The sequence below is a fragment of the Schizophyllum commune genome (genome assembly GCF_000143185.2).
Source record: "Schizophyllum commune H4-8 unplaced genomic scaffold SCHCOscaffold_8, whole genome shotgun sequence".
NCBI classification, from domain to species: Eukaryota; Fungi; Basidiomycota; class Agaricomycetes; order Agaricales; family Schizophyllaceae; genus Schizophyllum; species Schizophyllum commune.
In genome coordinates, this window is record NW_026089545.1 from 166,237 (window position 1) to 188,062 (window position 21,826).

General features: G+C 58.2%; 11 protein-coding genes across 11 annotated transcripts; 1 reads left to right on the plus strand and 10 right to left on the minus strand.

The window, feature by feature from the left end:
* Positions 1–135: 135 nt before the first annotated feature.
* SCHCODRAFT_02630376 (ankyrin) lies at positions 136–3,137 on the minus strand. The gene is made up of 7 exons (XM_050345593.1): positions 2,853–3,137; positions 2,746–2,796; positions 2,492–2,684; positions 2,131–2,439; positions 2,058–2,082; positions 1,446–2,003; positions 136–1,394 (listed from the first exon to the last, which is right to left on the minus strand). Exons 1-7 carry the CDS (start codon positions 3,069–3,071, stop codon positions 143–145), a joined length of 2,607 nt encoding a protein of 868 aa, XP_050199040.1. The 5' UTR covers positions 3,072–3,137; the 3' UTR covers positions 136–142.
* Positions 3,138–4,402: 1,265 nt separating this feature from the next.
* SCHCODRAFT_02630379 (uncharacterized protein) lies at positions 4,403–4,587 on the minus strand. Its single transcript, XM_050345594.1, has one exon. It carries the CDS (start codon positions 4,570–4,572, stop codon positions 4,414–4,416), a length of 159 nt encoding a protein of 52 aa, XP_050199041.1. The 5' UTR covers positions 4,573–4,587; the 3' UTR covers positions 4,403–4,413.
* Positions 4,588–6,567: 1,980 nt separating this feature from the next.
* SCHCODRAFT_02332308 (uncharacterized protein) lies at positions 6,568–7,167 on the minus strand (the record flags this gene model as incomplete). The annotated part of the gene is made up of 3 exons (XM_050342402.1): positions 6,568–6,770; positions 6,825–6,947; positions 6,997–7,167. Coding segments are annotated over 3 exons (447 nt in total), but the record flags the coding sequence as incomplete, so codon positions are not given.
* A 513-nt stretch (positions 7,168–7,680) lies between these two features.
* SCHCODRAFT_02630381 (uncharacterized protein) lies at positions 7,681–10,082 on the minus strand. The gene is made up of 2 exons (XM_050345595.1): positions 9,422–10,082; positions 7,681–7,863 (listed from the first exon to the last, which is right to left on the minus strand). The coding sequence occupies exons 1-2, from the start codon at positions 9,721–9,723 to the stop codon at positions 7,809–7,811; spliced, it is 357 nt and encodes a 118-aa protein (XP_050199043.1). The 5' UTR covers positions 9,724–10,082; the 3' UTR covers positions 7,681–7,808.
* A 479-nt stretch (positions 10,083–10,561) lies between these two features.
* Positions 10,562–11,014, minus strand: SCHCODRAFT_01128111 (ankyrin repeat protein; the record flags this gene model as incomplete). The annotated part of the gene is made up of 2 exons (XM_050341079.1): positions 10,562–10,644; positions 10,843–11,014. Coding segments are annotated over 2 exons (252 nt in total), but the record flags the coding sequence as incomplete, so codon positions are not given.
* Positions 11,009–11,332, minus strand: SCHCODRAFT_02457461 (ankyrin repeat protein; the record flags this gene model as incomplete). Its single annotated transcript, XM_050342585.1, has 1 exon — positions 11,009–11,332. A coding segment is annotated over one exon (324 nt), but the record flags the coding sequence as incomplete, so codon positions are not given.
* Positions 11,333–12,502: 1,170 nt separating this feature from the next.
* SCHCODRAFT_02506961 (uncharacterized protein) lies at positions 12,503–15,159 on the minus strand (the record flags this gene model as incomplete). Its single annotated transcript, XM_003030292.2, has 11 exons — positions 12,503–13,064; positions 13,120–13,144; positions 13,192–13,365; positions 13,417–13,521; positions 13,571–13,642; positions 13,689–13,832; positions 13,977–14,079; positions 14,132–14,182; positions 14,238–14,657; positions 14,716–14,878; positions 15,119–15,159. The coding sequence occupies 11 exons, from the start codon at positions 15,157–15,159 to the stop codon at positions 12,503–12,505; spliced, it is 1,860 nt and encodes a 619-aa protein (XP_003030338.2).
* Positions 15,160–16,247: 1,088 nt separating this feature from the next.
* On the minus strand, positions 16,248–16,860 carry SCHCODRAFT_02507671 (uncharacterized protein; the record flags this gene model as incomplete). The annotated part of the gene is made up of 2 exons (XM_003030291.2): positions 16,248–16,646; positions 16,708–16,860. The coding sequence occupies 2 exons, from the start codon at positions 16,858–16,860 to the stop codon at positions 16,248–16,250; spliced, it is 552 nt and encodes a 183-aa protein (XP_003030337.1).
* Positions 16,861–18,631: 1,771 nt separating this feature from the next.
* SCHCODRAFT_02630390 (uncharacterized protein) lies at positions 18,632–19,411 on the minus strand. The gene has a single exon (XM_050345596.1). It carries the CDS (start codon positions 19,044–19,046, stop codon positions 18,771–18,773), a length of 276 nt encoding a protein of 91 aa, XP_050199046.1. The 5' UTR covers positions 19,047–19,411; the 3' UTR covers positions 18,632–18,770.
* On the plus strand, positions 18,870–19,829 carry SCHCODRAFT_02630392 (uncharacterized protein). The gene has a single exon (XM_050345597.1). It carries the CDS (start codon positions 19,301–19,303, stop codon positions 19,571–19,573), a length of 273 nt encoding a protein of 90 aa, XP_050199047.1. The 5' UTR covers positions 18,870–19,300; the 3' UTR covers positions 19,574–19,829.
* A 912-nt stretch (positions 19,830–20,741) lies between these two features.
* SCHCODRAFT_02435956 (ankyrin) lies at positions 20,742–21,806 on the minus strand (the record flags this gene model as incomplete). Its single annotated transcript, XM_050342525.1, has 2 exons — positions 20,742–20,996; positions 21,600–21,806. Coding segments are annotated over 2 exons (462 nt in total), but the record flags the coding sequence as incomplete, so codon positions are not given.
* Positions 21,807–21,826: the final 20 nt, after the last annotated feature.

Genomic DNA, 21,826 nt, shown 5'->3' on the forward strand with positions numbered 1-21,826 from the left:
CATGGGAATGGTCGCGCTGACGCGCGGCGGCGGGGCCGATCACTTGCAAACAGTTCGCAAACAGGGCCCTTGCAGACGTTCCTGCAGTCATCGTGCAACGACGAATCCTGCAACTTCTGCAGGATATTTTGCGATCCCTATTTCAGCGGAAAATTTGCACACGCCGTCCAGCCGTGTACGCCGCGACATACAGCGGTGTCTGCCCAAGCAAATCACGGGCCTCAAGCGCGGCCCCCAGGATAGCGAGGTACCTGACGATTTTAGTGTGACCTTGAGCAGCGGCGTGATGGAGCGGTGTTTGACGCAGCTCGTCGGCCGCGTCCAGGTCCGCGTCCTGGTCGAGGAGGAGGCTGGTGAGACCAAGGTGGCCCTCTCCCGCTGCCCTGTGCAGTGCCGTCCAGCCCTGTGCGCCGCGCTCCTCGATCTGCGCCCCCGCGTCGAGGAGCAGGCAGGCGATGCTTTCGTGCCCCCGCCGGGCCGCGACCATCAGAGGCGTGTCCCGCAACCCGTCTCTCGCAGAGACCGAGGCACCGTGCGCGAGAAGCAGGCGAGCGACCTGGAAAAAGCCCCTGTAGGCTGCGATGTGAAGGGACGTAGTACCCCCGTTCGCTATATCCCATTGTTCGACCGCGTTGCGGTAGTGAGAGAAGCGTGCTTGACTGGCCTCCAGTGGCGCGTCGCTATCCGCCCCACTCCGAAGGAGCAAAGAGACCAGCTCTGCGTTCCCTTGGATGGCCGCGGTGTACAGCGCAGGCGAAAGAATGCCGCTGGGAGGAGACGAGGCGTGGACTGCGCCTAAGACGTCAGTGATAACCCTTTCAAGGCTCGCATAATGCGTGTTCGCACTCGGGCTGAGAAGGAGCCAGTGCCAGACCTGGACGAGATGGCCATCATAATCTTCAGGAGCATTCCCCTCAGCTACAGCGCGAAGGTAGGCAAGACTTGTGCTAGCCTTGAGACGGAGCGCATCGTCACTGGATATATGGAACCGAGACGACGGACCGAGGGCGACAAGGAACTCACGGACAGACGCATGTGCGATGCGGACGACACCGTGGACAATCGTGACGAAGGTCGAGTCCAAGAGCTTCGCTATCAGGCCACCCGGGTGCGAGGACAGCCAGTCAGGCCTGTACTCTGGCATGTCCTGGCTATAGTCGAAGGCAAGGACAAGAGCCAGTCGCTCGATCGTTAGGATGAATTCCAAGGTCGGGTTCAGTATCCATGCGAACAGCGTGCGCACATCCTCGACATCACCAGACGGAACGGCGGCGAGCCTCTCGGCGTACAGCCCATGGAGCGTGGGAGGCAGATCGTGCAAAAGCTTTTCCAATTTGTGCGGTGCGCTCGCGTAGCCCCGAAGCTGCTCAATCACAAGCGTGGTCCAGCGCATACTGGCGGCATCGTGAACGAAGAAGGATGAATGGAGGATGTCAAGAACGTACTTTCCCTCCGCCCGAAGCAACAGCTCATCGCGCACCATTGCCGCGTTTGCGATGCCCGCCAGTCGCCCGCCCTCACTGAATTCAATGTCGAGAGTGGTACGTATGTCCGTGTTATCCTCCACCTGATCGATCGACAGGGTTGTGCTCTGGAGATCATCGTCGCTGAGGAAGACGCGGGTGGAGACTATGATCGAGATATTCGTGCTCAAGCGCAGCCTACGGAGTGCGTCAAGAATCCTTGCATGCTCCTTCTCGAGAGCTTCATCCAACGCATCGATAACAAAGAAGACTCGTAGCCGATTGCTGAGCATACCGATCAGAATATCGAGCTTCTCCTCGCGCGTGAGGCCGCCATTGACTATCGACTTCTGACGGGCTTTTGCAAGCTCGTCCATGCAATGTTGATTCCCAAGGGCGAGTTGACAGAGGAATGACGACAGGACGGAATCCAAGTCTCCCCGCACAGAGCTGTTGGACGCGTCGAAGAAATGAGTGGCAACGATATGGTCACATCCGCGGGATGAGCAGTAAGCCCGGAGATGGCGATTTGCTGCAGCGCTGCAGTGTTTATGAGTAATCTCATCCCTGCTGTAGATGTGCCATCAGACACACAGGATCGTACTCTTCCCGCTGCCAGCTAGCAAGGTCATGAGTTCAAGCGTCTTCAGCCTGGTGAGAGCCATACCTTTCCCTTGAATGACTAGTACTCTTGTTTGCGCCTCCATGAAGTCTACGAAGGCACGATGCTCGAAGAGCCATAATCCCGTCCCTTTCATGCGATCGTTGAGGAGAGAGCTGATCCTCTGGGAAGAATCCACAGAGTCGTACTTGAGCCAAGCCATGATTCTCTCCATCTCGTCCGAGGTCTTGATGTTCGTGACCACGTCGAGCGTGCCTGCGATGATTGCTTCCTTGTAATAGGACGTGATCCGCTCGAGGTCCTCCAGCGCATCGGAGAGCGGTCGTATCTCCGCCACGGCCTTCAGAAAACGACCTTGCAGCGCTGTTCAGACACGCGCTCGCCCGCAAAGGACACGTGGACGCACCGGTAAACCTCTCGCGCCGCATCTTCGCAATGACACTGAGGACAATGATGATGTGCACGAGAAGCTCGAAGGCGGTGTCGCCCAGGAGCTGCCCATGATGCCCGTCGAGCATCTCGATGACCTGCAGGTGGACCTTGATCGCTTCAAGCGCATCAGTGATCTGCTCAAATTCCTCGTGAGCTTGGATCGACGCCTGCCATGATTGATGGCGAGTGAGCGGACCTGCGGTGGAAAGACGCAGCAAGAAAACACACGGTGATGATCAGGCCCACGGTTGCGAAGATGATTTTGCTAGGGGGGAACGACTGTCGCACGAAGCATCAGAATCGTCTGAAGGCCTCTGATGATACCGCTCTCTCACGTCAGAGATGGCGTCCGCGATGGGGTCACAGAAAATCTTGGTTACGCGAGCCAGCGGAATGAGACTGGCTCTCAGGCCCTCCCATCGATTCTTGCACTGGCCGTCAGGAGCCGTGTCCCCTCTGCCCGTGATGTAATCCATCACGGCCTCTTCTGAGCGGAGGTTTTTGGTCTCTGGTCCGAGGAAGTCGACGCCCATCCGACGCTGACACTCGGCCATCGCCGCGTCCCACCGCTTTGTCTTGGGATCCTCGGCAGGTTCGCTCGGAACGCTGCTGGAGGATCGAGCGGGTGGAATGGAGAAACCAGTGTCCGTGATAGACTGGGTCGCCAGAGAGGTGACCGACGCAGCCGAGATCGAGGATTGCGGTGGAGGCGGCGTATTGCACCGCAAGGAGGGGTTTCGGCTCCTCGAAAGCCGGCGGAATACAGAGGAAAGCCCAAGCCTGTCGCGTAGGCGTGAGCGATCGCGAGGTAATGAGGGCGACGTGGCAGGAGAGCTGGGCATCGTCGCCTGCGGAGCCGCGGCGATGGTGACTGGGGAAAACGAAGAGCGGAAGACCGTGACCTCATGGGAAACAGCATGTCGGCTGCTGGAACACGGTGTAGCACAGCTTTTCGGGAAAGCAGGATGGCGCGCCGCGCGGTTGGTGGGATACTAGGAAAGGAAGCGACGCACTGCCACTGGCAAAGTTATGTCCAAAATCGCAGGTCGTAGATTCAATAGAAGCTGATGGATCTATAGATGGAGACGTTCCTTGCTCGCGAAGAGCCTGGCGGTCCTACAATGCGTCGATTATCTTCGCCAGGACTGCGCAGGGCCAGATATGAAGGGCGCTACAGAATTCACGCCCAGACCCTAGTACAGTCCTTCGTTTAGCGCCTGGATTGAGCGTGGATCAGGATGAGGACGTACAGCAGCAGAGAGACCTCCGCGCTCGGAGCGAGACTACCAAGAAGCTTCCCTCAGGGGCACTTCGCTCCCAGCGCTTCATGCGCTGCGTTCAGTAGCACAGCCTATCGCCTATATACTATTTTGAACTCTCATGCGGGGCCTTGATCGCGGGCGCATCGAAAAAACCAAGCCGATCACGCAAAGGACGATGCCCCGCAGACGAGATAGGCGAATCAGGCATTGTAACCAAAGGGTCCAAGTTCAGCATCGACGATGATGGTTAGAATGGAGGAGAGAACAGCCCACCTGGTGTACGCCAGCTCGCCAGCCTCGTGGCTGCACAGCATAGCACCCATCGATAAGCGCCGAGGGAAGGATCCCTGCGCCGTACGTCCCTGCTCCGAAGCCTCGAGTGGGTCGGAAGATACGTGAGGTGTCTGCATCGACCCGCCTGCCCAGCATGTTATGCCAGCGAGCGCCGTAGGGAATTTGTGGCAGCCGTTAGCGCAGCCTCAAGCGGAGCTCGCACTTCGTCATAGCTGTGAACGTTAATGAAGGCCCAGGAAGAGGATACATACGCCGAGTCGATGACATGAGTCACTCCCTCACCATGGACAAGTTCATGCCGAGGATCAAAACAAAGAAACGAGATATCCATTCCCATAGCCTAACATTTAGTATACACGTACGACTTCAAGAGCCCGCCGCGCAGGGGACCGTCTACGAAGGAGGCCTCCAGGTATGTGTACCCGAAGCAGGCGCCGCCGATGCTGACGATCACGGACGGTCGACGCCTTGACGTGCACTGATATAACGTCTGAACCATGATGCGTGCAGCAACCTGACGCGAAAGAGTCAGCCTCTGTATCCACGATGACACTCAGGTCATACCCACTCGCCGATGCCCCTTGTCGAACATGCCAAGGACTACGCCCGCGGCCGCGTGCGCTGAGGCTTTACGCTTCGGTCAAGGGGATCCGCCCATCTCGGAAAAATCCGAGTGCGGACGGACGAGGGCGCGTCCCCCGAGGCGTACAACGAGAACAGTCGAGCATACGCCCGATTTCATGAAATGAGGTCGTCTACTTGTCGACAGAGCAGCCTGCCGGCGCTGAAAAGATAGAAAGCAGTACTGGAGCGACGTTCAGTTCCGCTTCCGCAGAAGGGCCACAGAAAGACGAGGAGAAGGGGTAACACAGAGCGGGGCGCACCGCGAGCGATAGACGGCATACATCGAGTGACATTCTGAGGAGTACTTGCGAGCTAGTATCGGTGGATGCTCGCGCACTTGACCAGACGGACCGAGCGTCCTCGACTAAGCAAACTGTCAGCATGCAGACTCAGGCAAGAGAGCGAGTGATACATTCCTGGTCGAAGGCCGACGTGCCAGCGTATGCTCAGGTTGAGCATGACCGATTGACGATAGTGGAACTTGCAGTGGTATTTGCCCTGTTTCCGCCAGGTAAGCACCGAGCCGCCAGCCTCGCCGCATCTTGGGTGCCTGCAAGAAGGTCGACTATCGAGTGCACGTTCATCGACAGATTATTCCCACGGTACGTAGCGATCTTCCCGAGGTTGGCGAGGACGATGTTGACCACCGTGCGGAATGAGACTTCACGTAAAGATTAAGAGGACCCTTCTTGAGCTTCGGGAAGTCCGGGCGGGGGCAAGGGCGTGCCGGATGAGGTGGATGACGGACTTCAAGGACACGTTGAATTTCGACATAAATTGTCGAACCGTCCTTGGCTAAGCGATAGACCGGTGCCGAGGGTGGAGTCAGTGACCGAAAAGTCTCCAAGCGCTGAAGACACACCGGCAGGATGCGAAACAAGGCGGAAACATGAGTGAGACGTACCTCGAGGTCCAGCACAGGCAGCACTCATCCGACGGGTCTAGTGCTTCTTCCTGGAAGAGCCACGCTCAAAGAGCGATGAGAATGCCCTTCGGAGGATCGCGGCAAGGTTGTGTCGTTGCACGGTCGATGATCAATGGCGTCTCACCGCCTTGCGCGATAATCAAGAACGGCGTACGAAGACCTGTCGGCTCAAGGCGAGCACAGATTGCAGCCATGTACGGCAGAACGTGAGGAGGGATTGCACCTCTGGGCGGGTCAGTGGTTGACACGCATGAGCGCTTCCCGCAAGAAAACCGGACGATGTGTTCTCGGAGATATCGAAGTCGGTCGCGTGATTCGATGGCGCCTTCATGATGTTGCCGAGGACGACGGCGACGCCGCCCGTACGAGCTGAGACTGCCCACGATGGTTGAGGGTATCCTCCTGCAACTTAAAGAAGTCCCGGGCGCGGGCGAGGGTGCGCGAGGGCGCGTATAGTGGACGTTGTGAAGTCGTGCAGTTGACGAAATGGACTGTATTCTCGTCTGGCTAGTTCCAAGAGCATTTTGGATATCTAAACCAATGACATACCGTCAGAGGGGGGGAGGGACTTAAGATGGCATGTGTCGCACCGGAGCGATATATGGCGAACCTTGGGCGAGAGCTTGATGACTACTCGCGTACTGGACCAGGCGTATGCTCGCGTATCTGGCGAGGCAGACTGTGAGCATGCAGACTTTGTCAAGCAATCGGGATTGAAGATACCTTGTTCATAGTCAACGATACCCCGCATGCTCGTGTTGAACGCATGCAAGCGACGATGGTGAACATCTTCCATGAACGATCTTCGTTTCGCATGCCATGCCCACCGAGCACAAGAAAGCCGTCAGCGCCGCCATGCACGGCAGGATACGCAAGGGGTGGGAATCAATTTTGATTCCCACGATACATGGCCATCTTCCCGACGATGGCGAGGACGACGACGACTTCCGCACGGGCTGAGACTGCACATGAATTTCGGGAGATGTTTCTTGAGCTCAGGGAAGTGGAAGCATGGGCGAGGACGCGCCGCATGAGGCAGATGATGGACTTTGAGTGAACGTCGGGTTTCGCAGTGACGATATAGAAAGGTCGTCCAACGAGCAAGTTGTTATTGACAGCATAGGAGAAGACTTAGATGCCACCAAGCTCTGCCAAAGACCCATCAGAATGCGTGGCGCAGCGAAACCATGAGCAAGACGCGCCTCAGAAGTCCAGCACCAACGTTGAATCGCGTCCCCGGCTTTTGAATGGTCGCTCAGCGGGGCTTGTCCTTCTGCTTGAGAGAGCGCCCGCAGTAAAGATGGTGATGTCGGTCTGTCGGAAAACTTTAACAAGGTCAGGTCGTCGAGCGGTCGGGAGGGAATGACGCCTTACACGATGATCGAGCAACGCGGACGCGGGCAGCGCGGAAGGCCCGTCAGATGAGCTGTTGGGGTTCAGTGAGCAATTGATACGGCCATGTTGTGCGGAACATGAAGGGGGACCGACGGAGTCCCGTTGACGAAGCACGACGGGTATGGCTGGCTTCGAGTTCTCATATGCGCGAGGAGCGTGACTTGTGTCGATCGTCGCTGCTCCCGTCATGCTTCTGCATAGAGAGAGTCCACTTCACTCATGAGCTTTTTTCTTCACGCTGAGCAGTTCGCGGGGCAATCTGTCCGACCGTCAACGGTTGTGCGCACAAAAGCGGGCCACAACGCACCTCCCCGAGCGTCATGTGCGCTCAAGACAGAGCCACTGAGGCTGCTTTCATTCATCAGGCTGCGCTTGCGACCCGCGTTCTTTCCATTTCTTGCAGCTCGAGCTGGGAGGTGGGGTGCATTTTGGGCGTCCTGCTTCGAACGATCGCGCAAATAGCAAGTCATATATCGGAATCACGCCTCCTAGGAACAGAAAGGTGTTGCATTTGTGGATAGGGTACAACAAGAGGACGCCGTAGAAGCAAAGGCGGCCGACGACATGATGGTCGAGAAGAAGGAAAATGAGAACAATGGATGATCCAAATCGGGAAGTAAATAAGTACAGACATGCGCAATCGGGCCGGATGCCGGGTCTCCTCCGTCCATCATCGTCGCGTCGCATCTCGTATATACTCTCGCTTCGCGTCGACCACCATCCTTCCCTCGCCGCGCCATCATCATCCGCTCGCTTTCCTAACCCTTCTCGCTATTACCATCCGCCGACTCTCATCTTGACTGCCTTGCGCCCCATGCGGCGACGGTGGCGGTTGCGGTGCAAGAGGTTGGTACTCTCCTGATAAGGCACTCCCATCCTATGTCAGCTCCTTCGACGTCCGCTATTTCTCGTATCGTCGCCCACGACCAAAACCCGGACCCTACTTCCACCTCGTCTGCCCACCCTGCCGACTCCTACTATCCTCCCTTTCCTATAACCCCTTCCTCCCCACATCTCCCTTTTCCGCCCTCATTTGCACCCGCTCCGACCCTACGTGCCCCAACTGATGCGTAAGCTCAATTGTACTGAGCGTCAGATTCTTACCGAGCAAGGAGCCTCGAGACTCCTTTCCCAGGACTGATATCGCTCCGCGGAATCTGAAGGCATATAGCGACGTGCGCTTTGACATTTCCCTCTCTTCCCTTCCCTCCCTTCTCTGCCCCCTCCCTCTCCTTTTGCATTAATCACATCATCCCCTCCCTTCTCCCCACCCCATCAGTCCCTTTCTTATCCTCTTCCCTCCCTCCCTTCCTCATCCGCCTTCCCAAACCCAACCCATACTCGATTGTGAGACGTATGAAGGAGCGCGGCAGAGCGTGTACTTGGGAGAATGCGAAGGGCGGAGGGCGGAGGCGGTGTCACTACGCTTGCGAGCAGCGAGGGGCGAGGAGAAGAGAGGGGCGAAGGGAGAGGGGAAGGAATGGAGAACGAGGCGGAGAGTAAGGCATGCGCGCAGAGGAGGGTACGGAAGAGTAGTAGGGGGCAGGCGCCGTCGAGGAAGCTGGCGAACGCGAGACGGATGAGCGCTAGAGGGGGGGAGCAGGCCTAGCGAAGGAGCGACGGAGGGAGACGGCGGGCGAAGGAACGAAGGGAGGCAATGGCGGACGAGGGGGATGGGCGGGCGAGGGGAGGAGAAGCTATGGGAACGAGAGGCGTCGGCGGTGCTGCGAGTGGGGGGACGAGTGAGCGTGGGCGGTGCGGCATGAGGTTGGGCGGGGGGATGGGCAGGGGGAGTGGGCGTGGAGCGGGGAGCGGGGAGCGGGGAGTGGGCGTGGAGCGGGGAGCGGGGAGCGGGGAGTGGGCGTGGAGCGGGGAGCGGGGAGCGGGGAGTGGGGAGCGGGGCGGGGGAGGAGAAGGAGGGCTCGCATTTCGAGGACGCGGCGGAATTTCGAAGACGCGCACTCGAAGGAATGTTTCTCTGAGGACGTGTCGGAGTGGATCTCCCACATACCTGTCGGAGCGAATTTCCCACAGACACGCTGGTGCGAATCTCCCACACATTTGGGAGGTACGGCGCACTGACTCGAATTCTTAAATTTGAGAACCTATCTGCTACTTTATACCCCCTCATCATTACTTATCTCCACCCGCGTTTTCCTGAACCGATCACCCCTTATTCTGCCCTCCACCTTTTTCACGCCCCTACCCACCTTCGCTTTTCCCCTCACCCCCGCTTCCCCTCCACCCTCCACCGCTCCTAACCACTCACCCCCCACTCCATCCTTGCTCCTCTCTCCCACCCTCCACCTTGTCCACGCCCCTAAGTTCTCGCCTCCACATTGAGTCCCCATCCCCTCGCACTTTTCCTCTCCATCCTCTCGCACTTCTCAACCCCGTTCCGTAGCGATGACGAGAGCACAGAACGGTGACGACCTCGAGAGCACAGAACGATGGCGACCGCCAGAGCGCGGAACGATGGCGACCGCCAGAGCGCGGAACGATGGTGACCGCCAGAGCGCGGAGCGATGGCGGGACGTGCAGGGTGTCGACGAGGGACAGCGCGACCTGAGGGTGTCGAGTGGATGGAGGAGGAGAAGGCGAGGGTGGCGTGGCGTGGTGGATGGAAAGGAGAAGAGAAGCGGCGGAGGGAGAGCGTCGATGAGAGAGGAGGAGGGAGGATGTGCGAGCGAGACATGAAACGTCCATGTGGTGCCAGGGCGCGGTCGGGTGGCGAGCAGGCGGAGGCGACTTAGACTCTGAGAGGGATGCGGAGGCTGAAGGGACGCGGCGGAAGCGACTGAGAAGGAGGCGGCGAGGGAGGAAGGGGTGCGCTAGGGTGGAGGTGAAGGCGAGAGGAGCGGACGTGGGTGGAACGAGCGGAAGTGCGGTGAGCGGAGGAAGGGGGCGAGGGGGCGGGACCCAGGGCCAGAGGTCAAAGGACGGAACACGCGGTTGCGGGCTGCGATGAGAGACGCTGCAAAGGGCAGCCTGATATGTATGCGATATGGCGCTACGCTCAATGCATCATTCGTGATAATAGGCTCTGACGAGTATCTACAGTGTATGAGTCGGTTGCATAAAAAGTAACGAATCTGTTCATGCGTAGGCAATGAGATTCGAACGTGCTTCTCCTGAAGTAACGAGTAGCGAGCGAAGACACAATCCAAACCAACGCAGTCCACTACCGTATCTCATCAAGCGCTCCCCCTCGAGATCCTTGCATCGGCAGCGACGCATCTTCCGCGTGAAGTTCGCTACCAGTCTACGGTTCTCCCATATTAACTGATGAATGTATAACTGGTGAGTAACTCGCCACATGCAAACAGTCACTCAGCGGCGTACCTCACGAGCTCGCGGCTCTGGCGCTCTCTGGCAATACCCCGTCGTCCCACGGTATTCCTCCCATCTCCTCTGTGCACCCCGCTCGCATGAGCAATTCGCAGACGCGCGTATGTCGCTCAGTGTCTTCCAGCAACAATGGGTCTCGACCCACGGCGTCCAGTAGAGTTGTTCCGTCATCGGCGCGTGTTCGCAAGTCACTGCCTAGGCTCAGCAGAAGCGCTATAACGTTTTCTTGGCAGTTCCAAACGGCAAGGTAAAGCGGTGTCCATCCGTCTATGTCACGGGCTTCGAGCACGGCACCTCGATCAACGAGAAGTTTGGCAATTTGGGCATGGCCGTTCTGCGCGGCATAATGCAGAGGTGTGTGGTGTATGTTGTTGATCGCGTTGGCATCCGCACCTCTCTCTAGGAGCGTCCTGACGATATCGAAATGGCCGTGCCAGGTCGCGCCGTGCAGGGAAGTATCGCCGTCCTCATCGCGACCCTCGACCTGTGCCCCCTTGTCGAGGAGCAGGAGAGTTATACCGAGATGTCCCTTCTCTGCTGCGAAGTGAAGGGCAGTGCAGTCGTTCTCATCACGATCCTCGATATAGGCGCCCTTGTCGAGGAGGAGGCGAACAACATCCTCTCGATCCTGGTTGGCTGCTATCATGAGCGGTGTGCGCTCCTCTTTGGTTCGCGCGGCGACGGAGGCACCTCGCTCGAGGAGCGTGCTGACGATAGTCAGACGGCCGTTATAGGCCGCGACGTGCAGGGAAGTGCTGCCGTACTCATCGCAGTCCTCGGCCTGTGCCCCCTTGTCAAGGAGCAGGCGGATAATGTCCTCCCGACCATTACATGTCGCTATGATCAACGGCGTAGTCTGCTGCTTGGTTCGCGCGTCGACAGATGCACCATGCGCCAGAAGCAAACTGGCGATACTGAGATATCCCTTCTCTGCTGCGAAGTGAAGGGAAGTCCAGTCCATGTCATCACGATCCTCGACCTGTGCGCCCTTGTTAAGGAGCAGGCGGACAATATTCTCTCGACTGTAGTATGCCGCTATCGTTAACGGCGTATACTGCTGCTTAGTTCGCGCGTTCACGGATGCACCGTGCTCCAGGAGCAAGCGGGAAATACCTAGATGCCCTGCTCTAGCCGCATAGTGCAAGGCAGCCCAGCCACCATTGGTGCAATCCTCGGCGCACGCCCCGCTTTCGAGAAGCAGGAGAACGACATCCCCTCGACCGTTTTCGGCCGCTATTGTCAGTGGGGTGCTTTGGCAATTGGTTTGCGCGCGGATGGAAGCGACATGCGCCAGGAGCAGCTTGACAATGCCGAGATGTCCTTCCTGAGCTGCCCCTTGGTCGAGGGCTAGATGGAGAGGTGTCTGACCGTAGATGTCTGCACTCTCGACCTCGACTCCGCCATCGTCGACAGGCGCTGCAGTCAGATGGAGGTGGATCATAGCAGCAATCACGAGCGAATGGTGGAGCGTAGCTGTGCCAATGGGGTGCGCGGCCACCTTGCTGATTACTGGAGCTACTTCCTTTAAGAGATCGTTGTATGATTCTCTGCCTGCCCTCTGCACGTAGTAGACCCATGTGTGGGTGAGAGGGGAGTCGGGATCAAGAGAGGAGAATTGATTGATGGCAGAAAGATATGCGAGAACAGTACGGGCCATCAGGGCGTAATCTGTGTGTTTGCAGATGAAGAAAGGGGATTCAGGTGCAAGGCCGAGAAGGAAATCGCGAACAGAGGCATGCGCAAGCCGCACAGTATTCCCGTCAACGGAGATAAACATCGAGCCGACCATGCTGATCACGGCCTCGGGCAAAGGGCGATGCGACGGGCAGTAGATGGGCGTGTCGTGAGAGTAATCGAAAGCCATAATCTCCGCAAAGTCGTGCAATGATAGAGGCACCTCGGAGCGAACAAGCCATAGTAGCAGGCGGCGGAAATCGTCGCGAGCATCATCATGAATAGAATCTAAGCGCTGCTGATATAGCGCTCGTAGTGATGATGGCAGAGACTGCAAGCGGCGGAGCACCATTGTCGGAATTCCAGCGACCTCCTTGAGTTCCTGAGAGACAAGTGCGACCCACCGAAAACTAGTGTAACCCATAAGTTGTCGCATACTCCATACACTCGAAATTCCAGTGACTCACTTGCCCTCGGCCCCCGCCAGCAATTTCACGCGCACACCCTCGCGGTCCAGTCGCACTTTTTCGAGATCACCTCCCTGAGCCATAGCAAGATCCAAGAATAGCTCGATGTCATTGTTTTCGCCGTGACTATCCATACAAACCACAGCACCAAAGACCTGAGACGAGTCTATGACGGGACGGCGTGAGGCAAGCACAGATATGGCCGAGATTGCCTGAAGTCGACGGATAAAGGAGATAATCCCGTCCTCGTCGCTGGATTCGTCCAGGGCGTCAACAACAACAGTGATGTGCAGCGATGTAGCTCGAAGAGTCTCCATAAACAATTTCTCCAACCTAGCCTTTGTTGGCAACCCGTTTGCTACGATTGCCTTGCGAGACTCCGAAATGATGGACGCGCAGTGAGTGTTGTTGAATGCGAGCTGACAGAGCAGTGTCGAGAGGAGTGCATGTAGATCCCGCTGACTAGCGCTCGCGTTTGTGGAATCGAAGACATGGGCGAGGACGAGTGAATGAGGGTCGCAAGCATGGTAGGCACGCAACGCTTCGACTGCGGCAGCGCTGGAAAGATGAGGGTCAGCAAATCGGCGATCTGGTACATGTCATGATAACGTACATGATCGTACTTTTGCCACTGCCGGCTGAAGTTATCTCAGTTGATGCACACAGTAACAGCAGAGAAACTCACCTCTTCCACTGAGAAGTACCGCCTTGGTTTTACCCTCCTTCAGTGCGGCAAACTCGTCGCCGTCGAGGAACCATGAGCCGGTGCCTTCCGCACGGTCGTCCAGTAGCTTTCTGAGCCTGTAAGATGGATCTACGTATTGAAGCCATCCCTTAATCTGTTCGCACTCCGCGAACACTACGTGAAGATTCATAAACCGTGTGCCGACTTATCGTGCGGATCACGTACTCTCGATTTTCCTCAGCTTATCCGACTGATTGTACAGCACCAACTCCATGCGCCGGAGAGCGGTGCGATGGGCGATGACTTCTGCCTGCGTCGATGAGCCTAGGTCTGCCGTACGTGGTGAGCTCGTGCGGTACGTGCGGCACCAAAAGCATACCATGGAGTTCTCGGGTGGCACGCAGTACGTCAACGAGGCACCCGCGTATCCATTCCTGGCTGACTTTGTCGTCTGAGAAACGTTCAGTCAATGATAGTGCATGCATCAAAAGACGTACTGGCGATGCTCTCCATCAACTGCGTCACTTTGTTGAGAGTGACAGCAGCCATTGCTTGTTGCTGATTGGTGGCAAGCAGGCGTAGGTTCTGGAGCGCTTCGGACAGTGGCCGCGTCTGACTCGAAATTCGACTGAGCCATTGCCCTGTCGCGCACAGTAAGCACAGCCTCGAGGTAGGAAGAGGAAGGGGCTTGCGTAGATATCCTTCGCGTCGCATCTCTGCGATGACTCCAAGAACAGAGAGGACCTTGGTGAGAAGCAGGACGCATGCGGTACGCAGTACATCACAGGGATGCGGGCCTACGACAGTCTCGATGACTTGCAGATGGAACCGCATCTCGTTGAAGGCATCACCAATCTGAGCGAAGTCCTCGCGTGTTCTGATATACGCCTTGTCATTCAGTCAGTCGCGTGCAGATCTTGAGGTTGACAACAGCGCTTACGCTAAGAATCAATCCTACGGCCGCGAAGATGATGTTGCTCGGGGGGAAGGCCTGAGGAGAACAAGCGTCAGCATCAAGTCCAACGGTATCTCAGACGAAAACGAACCGCCGAGATCGTATCCCCGATCGGGTTGCATAGTTTCTCGAGGATGCGCGCCAGCGGGTCGACACGCTCGCGCAACGTCTCCCACTCGCCTTTCTCGCATTCACTCTCCTCCTTCTCCATCTTCGCCATGTAATTCATCACGGCTGCCTTAGAGCGGAGAGGAATATCGTCGGGAACAGTCAGGTCAAGGCCCGTCTTCCGCTGCCAGTCCGTCACCGCCTCGGTCCACATCTCGGTCATTGAGTCGTCGCTGGCCGCGGCTGGGACGTCGATGGAAGCGGTTGAGACGTCAGAACTTGAGAGGCCAGCGGCGGACGCAGTCGTCTCGGACGCCTCGACGGCGCGCGGCGGTGAGAGTACACCGGTAAGAGACTCGGGGCCCGTACCGTTCGTACCGTCTGCCGAGGGTGATGGCGGTACCTGAAGCGCGTCCGAGGCATAATCAGGATACGGCGAGGACACGGAGGCCGGAGGCGACCCTCTGCCCGAAGAACCGAAAGCCCGCGATAGGCGACTCATCCTGGACGAAAGCGATAGTCGATGGCGCAAACTGGGTGGTTCGGCCGGCGACTGCGACGGCGAGCCAGAAGGAGAGGACGCCGCGGTGGATGATGATGAATGGAAATGAGGCCGAGGACCATCTGGAGGGTCGGCGTCGTCGCCAGGCGCTGGCACCGAGGACGCGATCGCAGAACTTGCGATAGGTGCCGATGACGCTGCGCGGCCTCGCGAGAAGAAGCTGACGACCCACGATGGCAGTAGCCGATCGCGCAGAGGACGGCGCCCAGCGGACGATGACGGCGAGATCGAGGAATCAGGCATTGCAGGGCCCACGTTCAGTGTTGATGATGAAGGTCGGAAGGAAGAGGCGGATCGCCCACCTGGTGTACAACAGCATGTCACCCGCGTGACTGTGCAGCATCTCGAGAAGGACGAGGGCAATACACCATCAACTCGCACGCATAGCACCCATCGATAAGCGCCGACGGGATAATCGCTGCGCCGTACGCTCCTACATATGCTCCCCGAGTCTCGAGCACGCGCCGAGCACTGCAAGGGCTGTGTATCTCGCGGTTTCGTCGCAACGACGCCATCCTGCCCCTCGTCTCTCGTATTCCTGTGAGCGCGGCCCAAGGGTAGTACAAGAACTAACGCCAAGCGTCGTTTGTGGCTGGTCGTATCTGCGGACATCACGATGAGCCGAAAAAGACGGTACTTGCCGAAGGCCGCTATGAGTTTCCTCGTTGCACAGGCCAGAGCGCTGCGATAAAAATGCAGATTCAATGCTATATTCTGTAACCTAAGGTAGAGCGTACACGCACGAAGTTGAAGTACCGTAGCACTATAGCGCAGTGCAAAGGAGGGCAGTGTCTGTGTACCCAATACATTCGATGAGCCCGGCGGATGTGCATATCACAACGGGCGCGAAGCCGCCGACGACGTCCTGGGTAGATGATGACCGTCGCATACACGCGGTTGAGTGGTCGATACCTCTGTGCGGTTCTCGCTCACTGGCAGGGACCTAATGCGAAAGGGTCAGTCGCTGAATCCTTACGGATACGCAATTCTTACCAAAGATGATGCCGTCGTTATCGAAGTTGCCGAGGATGACAGTGCTGCTCGTCAAGGTCAAAGTTACGCAGGGAGCTCACGTGTATCCCTCTGCAGCCTACGGAAGTCCAATCGCGGGAGAAGGAGCGCTCCACGACGCGTACGATGGATTGGAAATACGTCGGGTTCGACCTGCATAGGAGCCTTGTATGCGGTTTGGGTGATGAAAGATATTCGGATTGCGATAGAGGATCCGTCAGGGTACAAAAGGATCGGGCAAGACCGAGGACGGCGTACCAGATGCCCAGCCGCACATCGCATCCCCGTACCGCGTCAATCGCAGACTTGGTCGGTCTCGAGGAGGCGTGGTTCCATGAAGAGACTAACTGAGCGGGCAAAACTGAGAGAGGGCGGAATAGCAGATACTAGGTTCATAGCACAAAATGTTCCGTATCCTCGTTATGAGCGAGCTCCAGGCTGTGATATGATCGTTGCCTGGGGAGGGGCGTCGCCGGCGCGCGAATAGATAAACAGGTTCGTATAACCACGATGCATTGAGAAATACGCTGAGGGGGGCGAGTGTCGTGTTGGCGTTCTTGGAAGTCGTTTTCGGAAGATGGGCGCGTCATTCACGTTGTTGCCGAGGTCGAGCACAGTCGTCTGACGGGATGTAGGTTCGCATAACGGTCGAGAGCGCCCTCCTCCAACTCGGGGAAGTGCGAGCGCGGTCGGGGGAGCCCCGCATGAGGTGCATGGTGAACGCGGAGAAAACGTCGAGACTCGAACGAGAATGTCGAAATCTTCGTCGATGCAGTGAGCAACAATTCTCGGAGGTAGTGTGAGAAGTGAGAAGACGTTCTCAACCGGCGGAAGACCCGTCAGAAGGTTAAGGGAATCGAGAATACGGGCTAAGACGCACCAAGCTCTGCGCCCACCACCTCCTGAAACGCCACGCACCCAGCCGATTCGTGAGCTCAACGGACAGTCCGCAAAAAGTGTCTTCCATGAACGAGGGCCTAGTCCTTGTCCACATCGGACAGGGGAGCGCGAGGTAGTAGTTATCTTCACTCATTCGGACCGCGACTGTACGATGACTGTCCCGCTTCGACGCTCGCGCGCAAAGAGGCCGAAAGATAGATTGAAGATTCATGTTAGAGTAAAAACGTCTTAGATTGTTCCAGGAGAGGGGGACGCCGAGGTAGGATGGATTACGATGCATGATGATGGTCGGGAACAAGAGGAGCAAAAACAATGGGAAAGCCCAAACGGGAAGGAGCCAAATACGCGTAAGCACGGAGCCGCCGCCAGTCCGCTGGCTCGACACCGAACGTTAACCTCTCCTTCACGACTGCAATCAGCTGCACGCTGTCCCGGGCATGCGGACGTAGGAGCTGAAGAAGGCGGCGGCAGGTTCAAGGCCGTGCCTTGGCAGCCGCGAACGTAGGCATTGGTGGTCGCGATCGCAGTCGTACGCCTCCCAGCCGTCTATCTTCGCACATGCAGCTGTATACCTCTACAAATGTCACCTCTCTCCGGCTTTGTCTCTGTGATTCTGCTCTTATCCCACGCACCCGCAACTCCTTGAACCCAGGCCTGACGATCGCGCTTTCTATGCTTGCACCTGGCGGCGGATCCTGCCCTGGGGCTCAACTGCACTGCTCATCGAAGGGCTGAGGTACGCCTTCTCCACTCCTAACGCTTCCTCTGCTGACGGCGCTTATAGCACGATGCATCCATGTCCTCTTTTCCCTTCACATCCTATTCCCCTTCCCCGTCGATCCTCCCTCCCTTCCATCCCTTCCATCCCCTCCCTCCCTTCCATCCTTTCCCCCTTCCTTCCCCAACCCCCACCTAGATACGTCCCCCCATCGCTCATTCCTCGCATTCCCCTCCCCCTTCCCTCCTTCTCCTCCCTCCCCCTCCCCCGAGATACGCCCTGAGGAACTGAGGCGTTGAGCAAAGGAAGCAGAAGAGCTCGTCCCGCGATGCGGTTTGGGTAACGATGCCGTTCGTCCCGATGATACGGTACGCGGCGCGGGCGGCGTGGGGCGGGGCGTGTTGAAGAGAATGCGCTAGGATAGGATGTGCCGAGGGTGGTACGCGTCGAAGGGGACGTGGATGGAGAGGTCCCGGGAGGGCAGGAGAGCGCTCAAGGGGGAGCGCGGGAGAAGGTGGAGGGGGATGGGGAGCGAGGTGATGCGGAGCGGGGGAGGGGAAGGGTGCTGATGCGGGGAGGGTAAGGGAGGTGATGCGGAGAATGGACTAGGGACAAAGCGAAGGAGAATGGGCGAACGACAAGGCGAAGGAGGGGAGAGAAGGGAAGGGCAGAGGGGGCGGAGCGAGGAGGCGGAGGGCGGGAGAAGGCAGGCGTGCCGATGGACGTGCGCTGGGTGCGTTCGTGAAGGAGTGGGGGAGCGAAGCGAAAGAGGTGTGTGAAGCGAAGCGGAGAAGGGGTGGTTTCGTTCGTGAAGGAGTGGGCGAAGAAGGGGTGGGCGCAGCGAAGCGGAGAAGGGTTGAGTGAAGCTGAGAAGGGGTAGGGCGAAGCGGAGAAGGGATGAGTGAAGCGAAGCGGTGGGAACAAGAAGTGGTTCGGAGGGCGGAAGGGAAAAAGCGTCGGTCGGAGCGTAGGTGGCGAGGGACGCGGGGGGATGGCTGAGGGACGCAAGGAGAGGAAGATGAGTGATGGGGGGAGAAGAATGGGATAAGAACGGCGAGGGTGGAATCGGCGCGCTCGGTGATTAGGGCAAGTTGGGGGTGCGATGGATGGGCTGGATGGCGGGTGGAGGGTGAAGGAAAAAAGGACGCGAAGGGGCCGGGGGGGGGGGGGTGGGAAGGACGGGGAGGGGAGGAGGAAGGTACGAGGAGGGGAGGAGGAAGGTACGAGGAGGGGAGGAGGAAGGTAAGTTACGAGAATGGGAGCAGGAAGGGACGAGAATGGGAGGGGAAGAGGAAAGGACGAGGGTGAGGGGGAGATAATAGATATTAGGGGAGGAGGAGAAGACGAGGATGGGGGAGCGCGCGCGTCGAATGCGAGACGTTAACGAGGGGGGAGCGGTGGGGCGAGCCGGAGAGGAGGGGGCGTGGGGTGGGCCGGAGAGGCCGGGGCGTGGGGGCGAGCTGGATAGGCGGGGGCGGTGGGATGAGCCAAGATGGCAGGGACGGGAGAGGGAGCTGGAGTAAGCCAGCTCCGGAAGCGGCGGTGGGCGGGGCTGTTGTGGATAGAAGCGTGGGCGGGCTGTTGTGTGGCGAAGTCCTCATGCGCGATGTGCGGGGGAGCACGTCGTGGCTAGTAGAGGGGGAAAGCCTAGAAGGAGGGGGGAAGCGTACGGGGAGGAGAAACGCGAAGGGTGAGGGTGGAAGCGCAGGGTGTGGGAGATAGCGCTGAAGACGACGGACGGAAGCGCCGATTGGGAAGGCATGTGGGGATGGGGAAGGGGAAAGGGTGGGGGAAGGAAGAACCCATGTCACGCACGCACGACGGGTGATAATGGACGTGTGTTGCGTTCTCTCCCATGACCCTTCCCGTGTTTCCCCCCTATCCCATCCCCTACGCGCCACCTCCCCCTCTCCCCTCCCTTCCTCTCATCCCTTCCCTCCCTTTGCTCTCGTCTCTCCTCTTCCGACCCCCTCCCTTCCTCTTCATTCGCCCTCCGCCACTTCTCTTTCCCATATCCTTCCCTCGCACCTTCCCTCAATCTTATCCCCCTCCTCCGTGCCGCAAGGTCGCCCTTGACTGGGATACGCAAAAACTTCCCGGGATGTGGGCGCGGTCCTTTAGTGGATGAGATCGTCCGACGCTAAGTGTCGAGGGAAGGAGGTGGAGCAGGAGAAGACGTCGGGCGCTGCGTGGGCGGAGGGGAGGCGACATGGGATTGGGGAAGGAAGGAGGCTGAAAGAAGACGAAAGGGCGTATGTGTATCCTGAGAACCGGTAGGCGAAGAGGACAAGAGCGGGCCGCGGCGCGCAAATGGGTAGGAGAGCGCTTCTCCGGCTTCGTCTTGAGGATGGGGGGGGGGATATGTGGATGAATGAAGGGTGTATGGAGATCGTTGAAGGGGGTGTGGGGGTGGGCGGAGGGGACGTGGAGATGGAGTAGCCAGAGATCTTGAGAAGGAGGAAGATGGGGTGCGCCCTTCGCGTTGCGCGAAGCGGGGTGGCGGGGGAGGGAACGGGTTGTGAGGGGGAGAAGGAACGGTGTGGATGGGGGATGGGGAAGGAATGGGGCGTGGAGAGCAGCGACGTGAAGGACACGATAATGAGGGACGGGGTGAGGCGGAGAAGTGGGGGGAGGGGGGAGTGGTGGAGAGTCAGCGAAGAGGAGGCTTTTCAAGACGGCGCGAGAGCGAAATGAAGTCGGAAAACTGCGCAGGTTTACCGTCTAGAGAACGCGAGCTGAGGGGTAGGAGGTGCGCGAGAAGGAAAGTAACCCGCTTCTCGAAGGAGATCTACTTCGTATGCACGTCGGTGCGGTGAAGGAGCTGGGAGGGGAGATGGGTGGGGCGGGGACGACGTATGTGCTGAGGGTCGAGGAGACCTGGGATTGAACGCGCGATTGCAAATCTGGGGTGAATGCGATATATGGGTATGTTTCAGGCATCGTTCGTAGTTGTAGGCCCTGACGAGTATCCACAGTATATGATCCAGTCGTACGACGAAATAAACAATTTGCTCCTGCGGAGACAAAAGGAATTGACAATGCTTCTCCTAGCATGACATGCGAAGCAACAATCCAAACCCAGTCCACCACCGTACCCCCTCAAGCCCTCCCCCTTGCGGGTTCCTTCCTTCGACAGACATGTCTTCTACACATGATCATCGCCGTCAGCCCGCAATCCTTGTAATCGGTCAACACCCCGCCACATGTAACAAGCTGTTCAACGACTCACCTCACCAACTCGCGCCTCACTCTCCGACCTCCTTTGGCAGTGACCCATCCCCCAGCCGTGTGCTTTCCGTCTCCTCCGTGTACCCCGCTTGCATAAGCAGCTCGCGGATGCGCGCATCTCGCTCGGCGTCTTCCGACAATGGTGGCCCTTGGCCAACAGCGTCCCAAAGAGTCGTCCCGTCATCTGCGCGTGTTCGCGGGTCGCCGCCTAAGCTCAGCAGAAGCTCTGTAGCGCTTTCTTGGCTGTATCTAACGGCGATATATAGCGGAGTCTGCCCTTTCTTGTCACGGACTTCGAGTGCGGCGCCTTTCTGGACGAAAAACTTGAGGAGCTCGACGTGACCCTGCTGCGCGACACAATGCAGAGGGCCCTGTCCTACGATGTCAAAGGTATGGATATTGGCGCCTCGCTCAAGGAGTACGCGAGCAGTACCGAGTTGCCCAAACCACGCCGCCCAGTTCAGGGAATTTTGGCCCCCGTTGTCGGATTCTTCGATGTGTGCCCCTCTGTCGAGGAAAACGGTGACGGCGTCCTCTCGACCTGTGCCAGCGAACATCATCAGCGGCGTGATGTGATACTTGGTCCGCACCGAGACGGGGGCGCCTCGCTCGAGGAGAACGGTGGTGACGCCGAGGAATCCTTGACGAGCTGCACAGTGGAGGGAAGTCCAGCCTGCCTCATCACATGCCGCTGTATCCGCTCCCCGATCCAAAAGCAGGCGAACGACGTCCTCTCGACCCGTACGGGCAGCTATCATCAGTGGCGTGTCCTTCTCCCAGGTCCGCGCGCTGACGGATGCGCCGCGCTCGAGGAGCAGGCGAGCGACGCCCAGATATCCCTTTTCGGCCGCAAAGTGCAGTGCAGTCCAGCCAGTCCAGCCAGTCGCGCTAGAATCTTCAATGTGCGCCCCCCTGTCGAGGAGAACGGATACGACGTCCTCTCGACCATTGTCAGCTGAAATCATCAGCGGTGTCAAATGGTCATTGGTTCGCGCGGAAATGGAGGCGCCTCGTTCGAGGAGTAGGTTAACGACGCCGAGAAAACCCTGCTGAGCTGCAATGTGGAGGGACGTCCAGCTATGCTCTTCAGACTCCTCGATATCCGCTCCCTGGTCCAAGAGCAGGCGAGTAATGTCCTCTCGACCGCTGTAGA

Coding starts and splice junctions, on each gene's coding strand:
- SCHCODRAFT_02630376 (XM_050345593.1), bottom strand. CDS start 3,071: ATGGCCGAGTGTCAGCGTCGGATGGGCGTCGACTTCCTCGGACCAGAG. Junction 2,083..2,130: donor ACTAGTCATTCAAGGGAAAG/GTATGGCTCTCA, acceptor TGACCTTGCTAG/CTGGCAGCGGGAAGAGTACG. Junction 1,395..1,445: donor TTGCTTCGGGCGGAGGGAAA/GTACGTTCTTGA, acceptor CGATGCCGCCAG/TATGCGCTGGACCACGCTTG.
- SCHCODRAFT_02630379 (XM_050345594.1), bottom strand. CDS start 4,572: ATGGTTCAGACGTTATATCAGTGCACGTCAAGGCGTCGACCGTCCGTG.
- SCHCODRAFT_02630381 (XM_050345595.1), bottom strand. CDS start 9,723: ATGGACGTTTCATGTCTCGCTCGCACATCCTCCCTCCTCCTCTCTCAT. Junction 7,864..9,421: donor GTTCTGTGCTCTCGTCATCG/CTACGGAACGGG, acceptor GAGAGTACCAAC/CTCTTGCACCGCAACCGCCA.
- SCHCODRAFT_02630390 (XM_050345596.1), bottom strand. CDS start 19,046: ATGAGGACTTCGCCACACAACAGCCCGCCCACGCTTCTATCCACAACA.
- SCHCODRAFT_02630392 (XM_050345597.1), top strand. CDS start 19,301: ATGACCCTTCCCGTGTTTCCCCCCTATCCCATCCCCTACGCGCCACCT.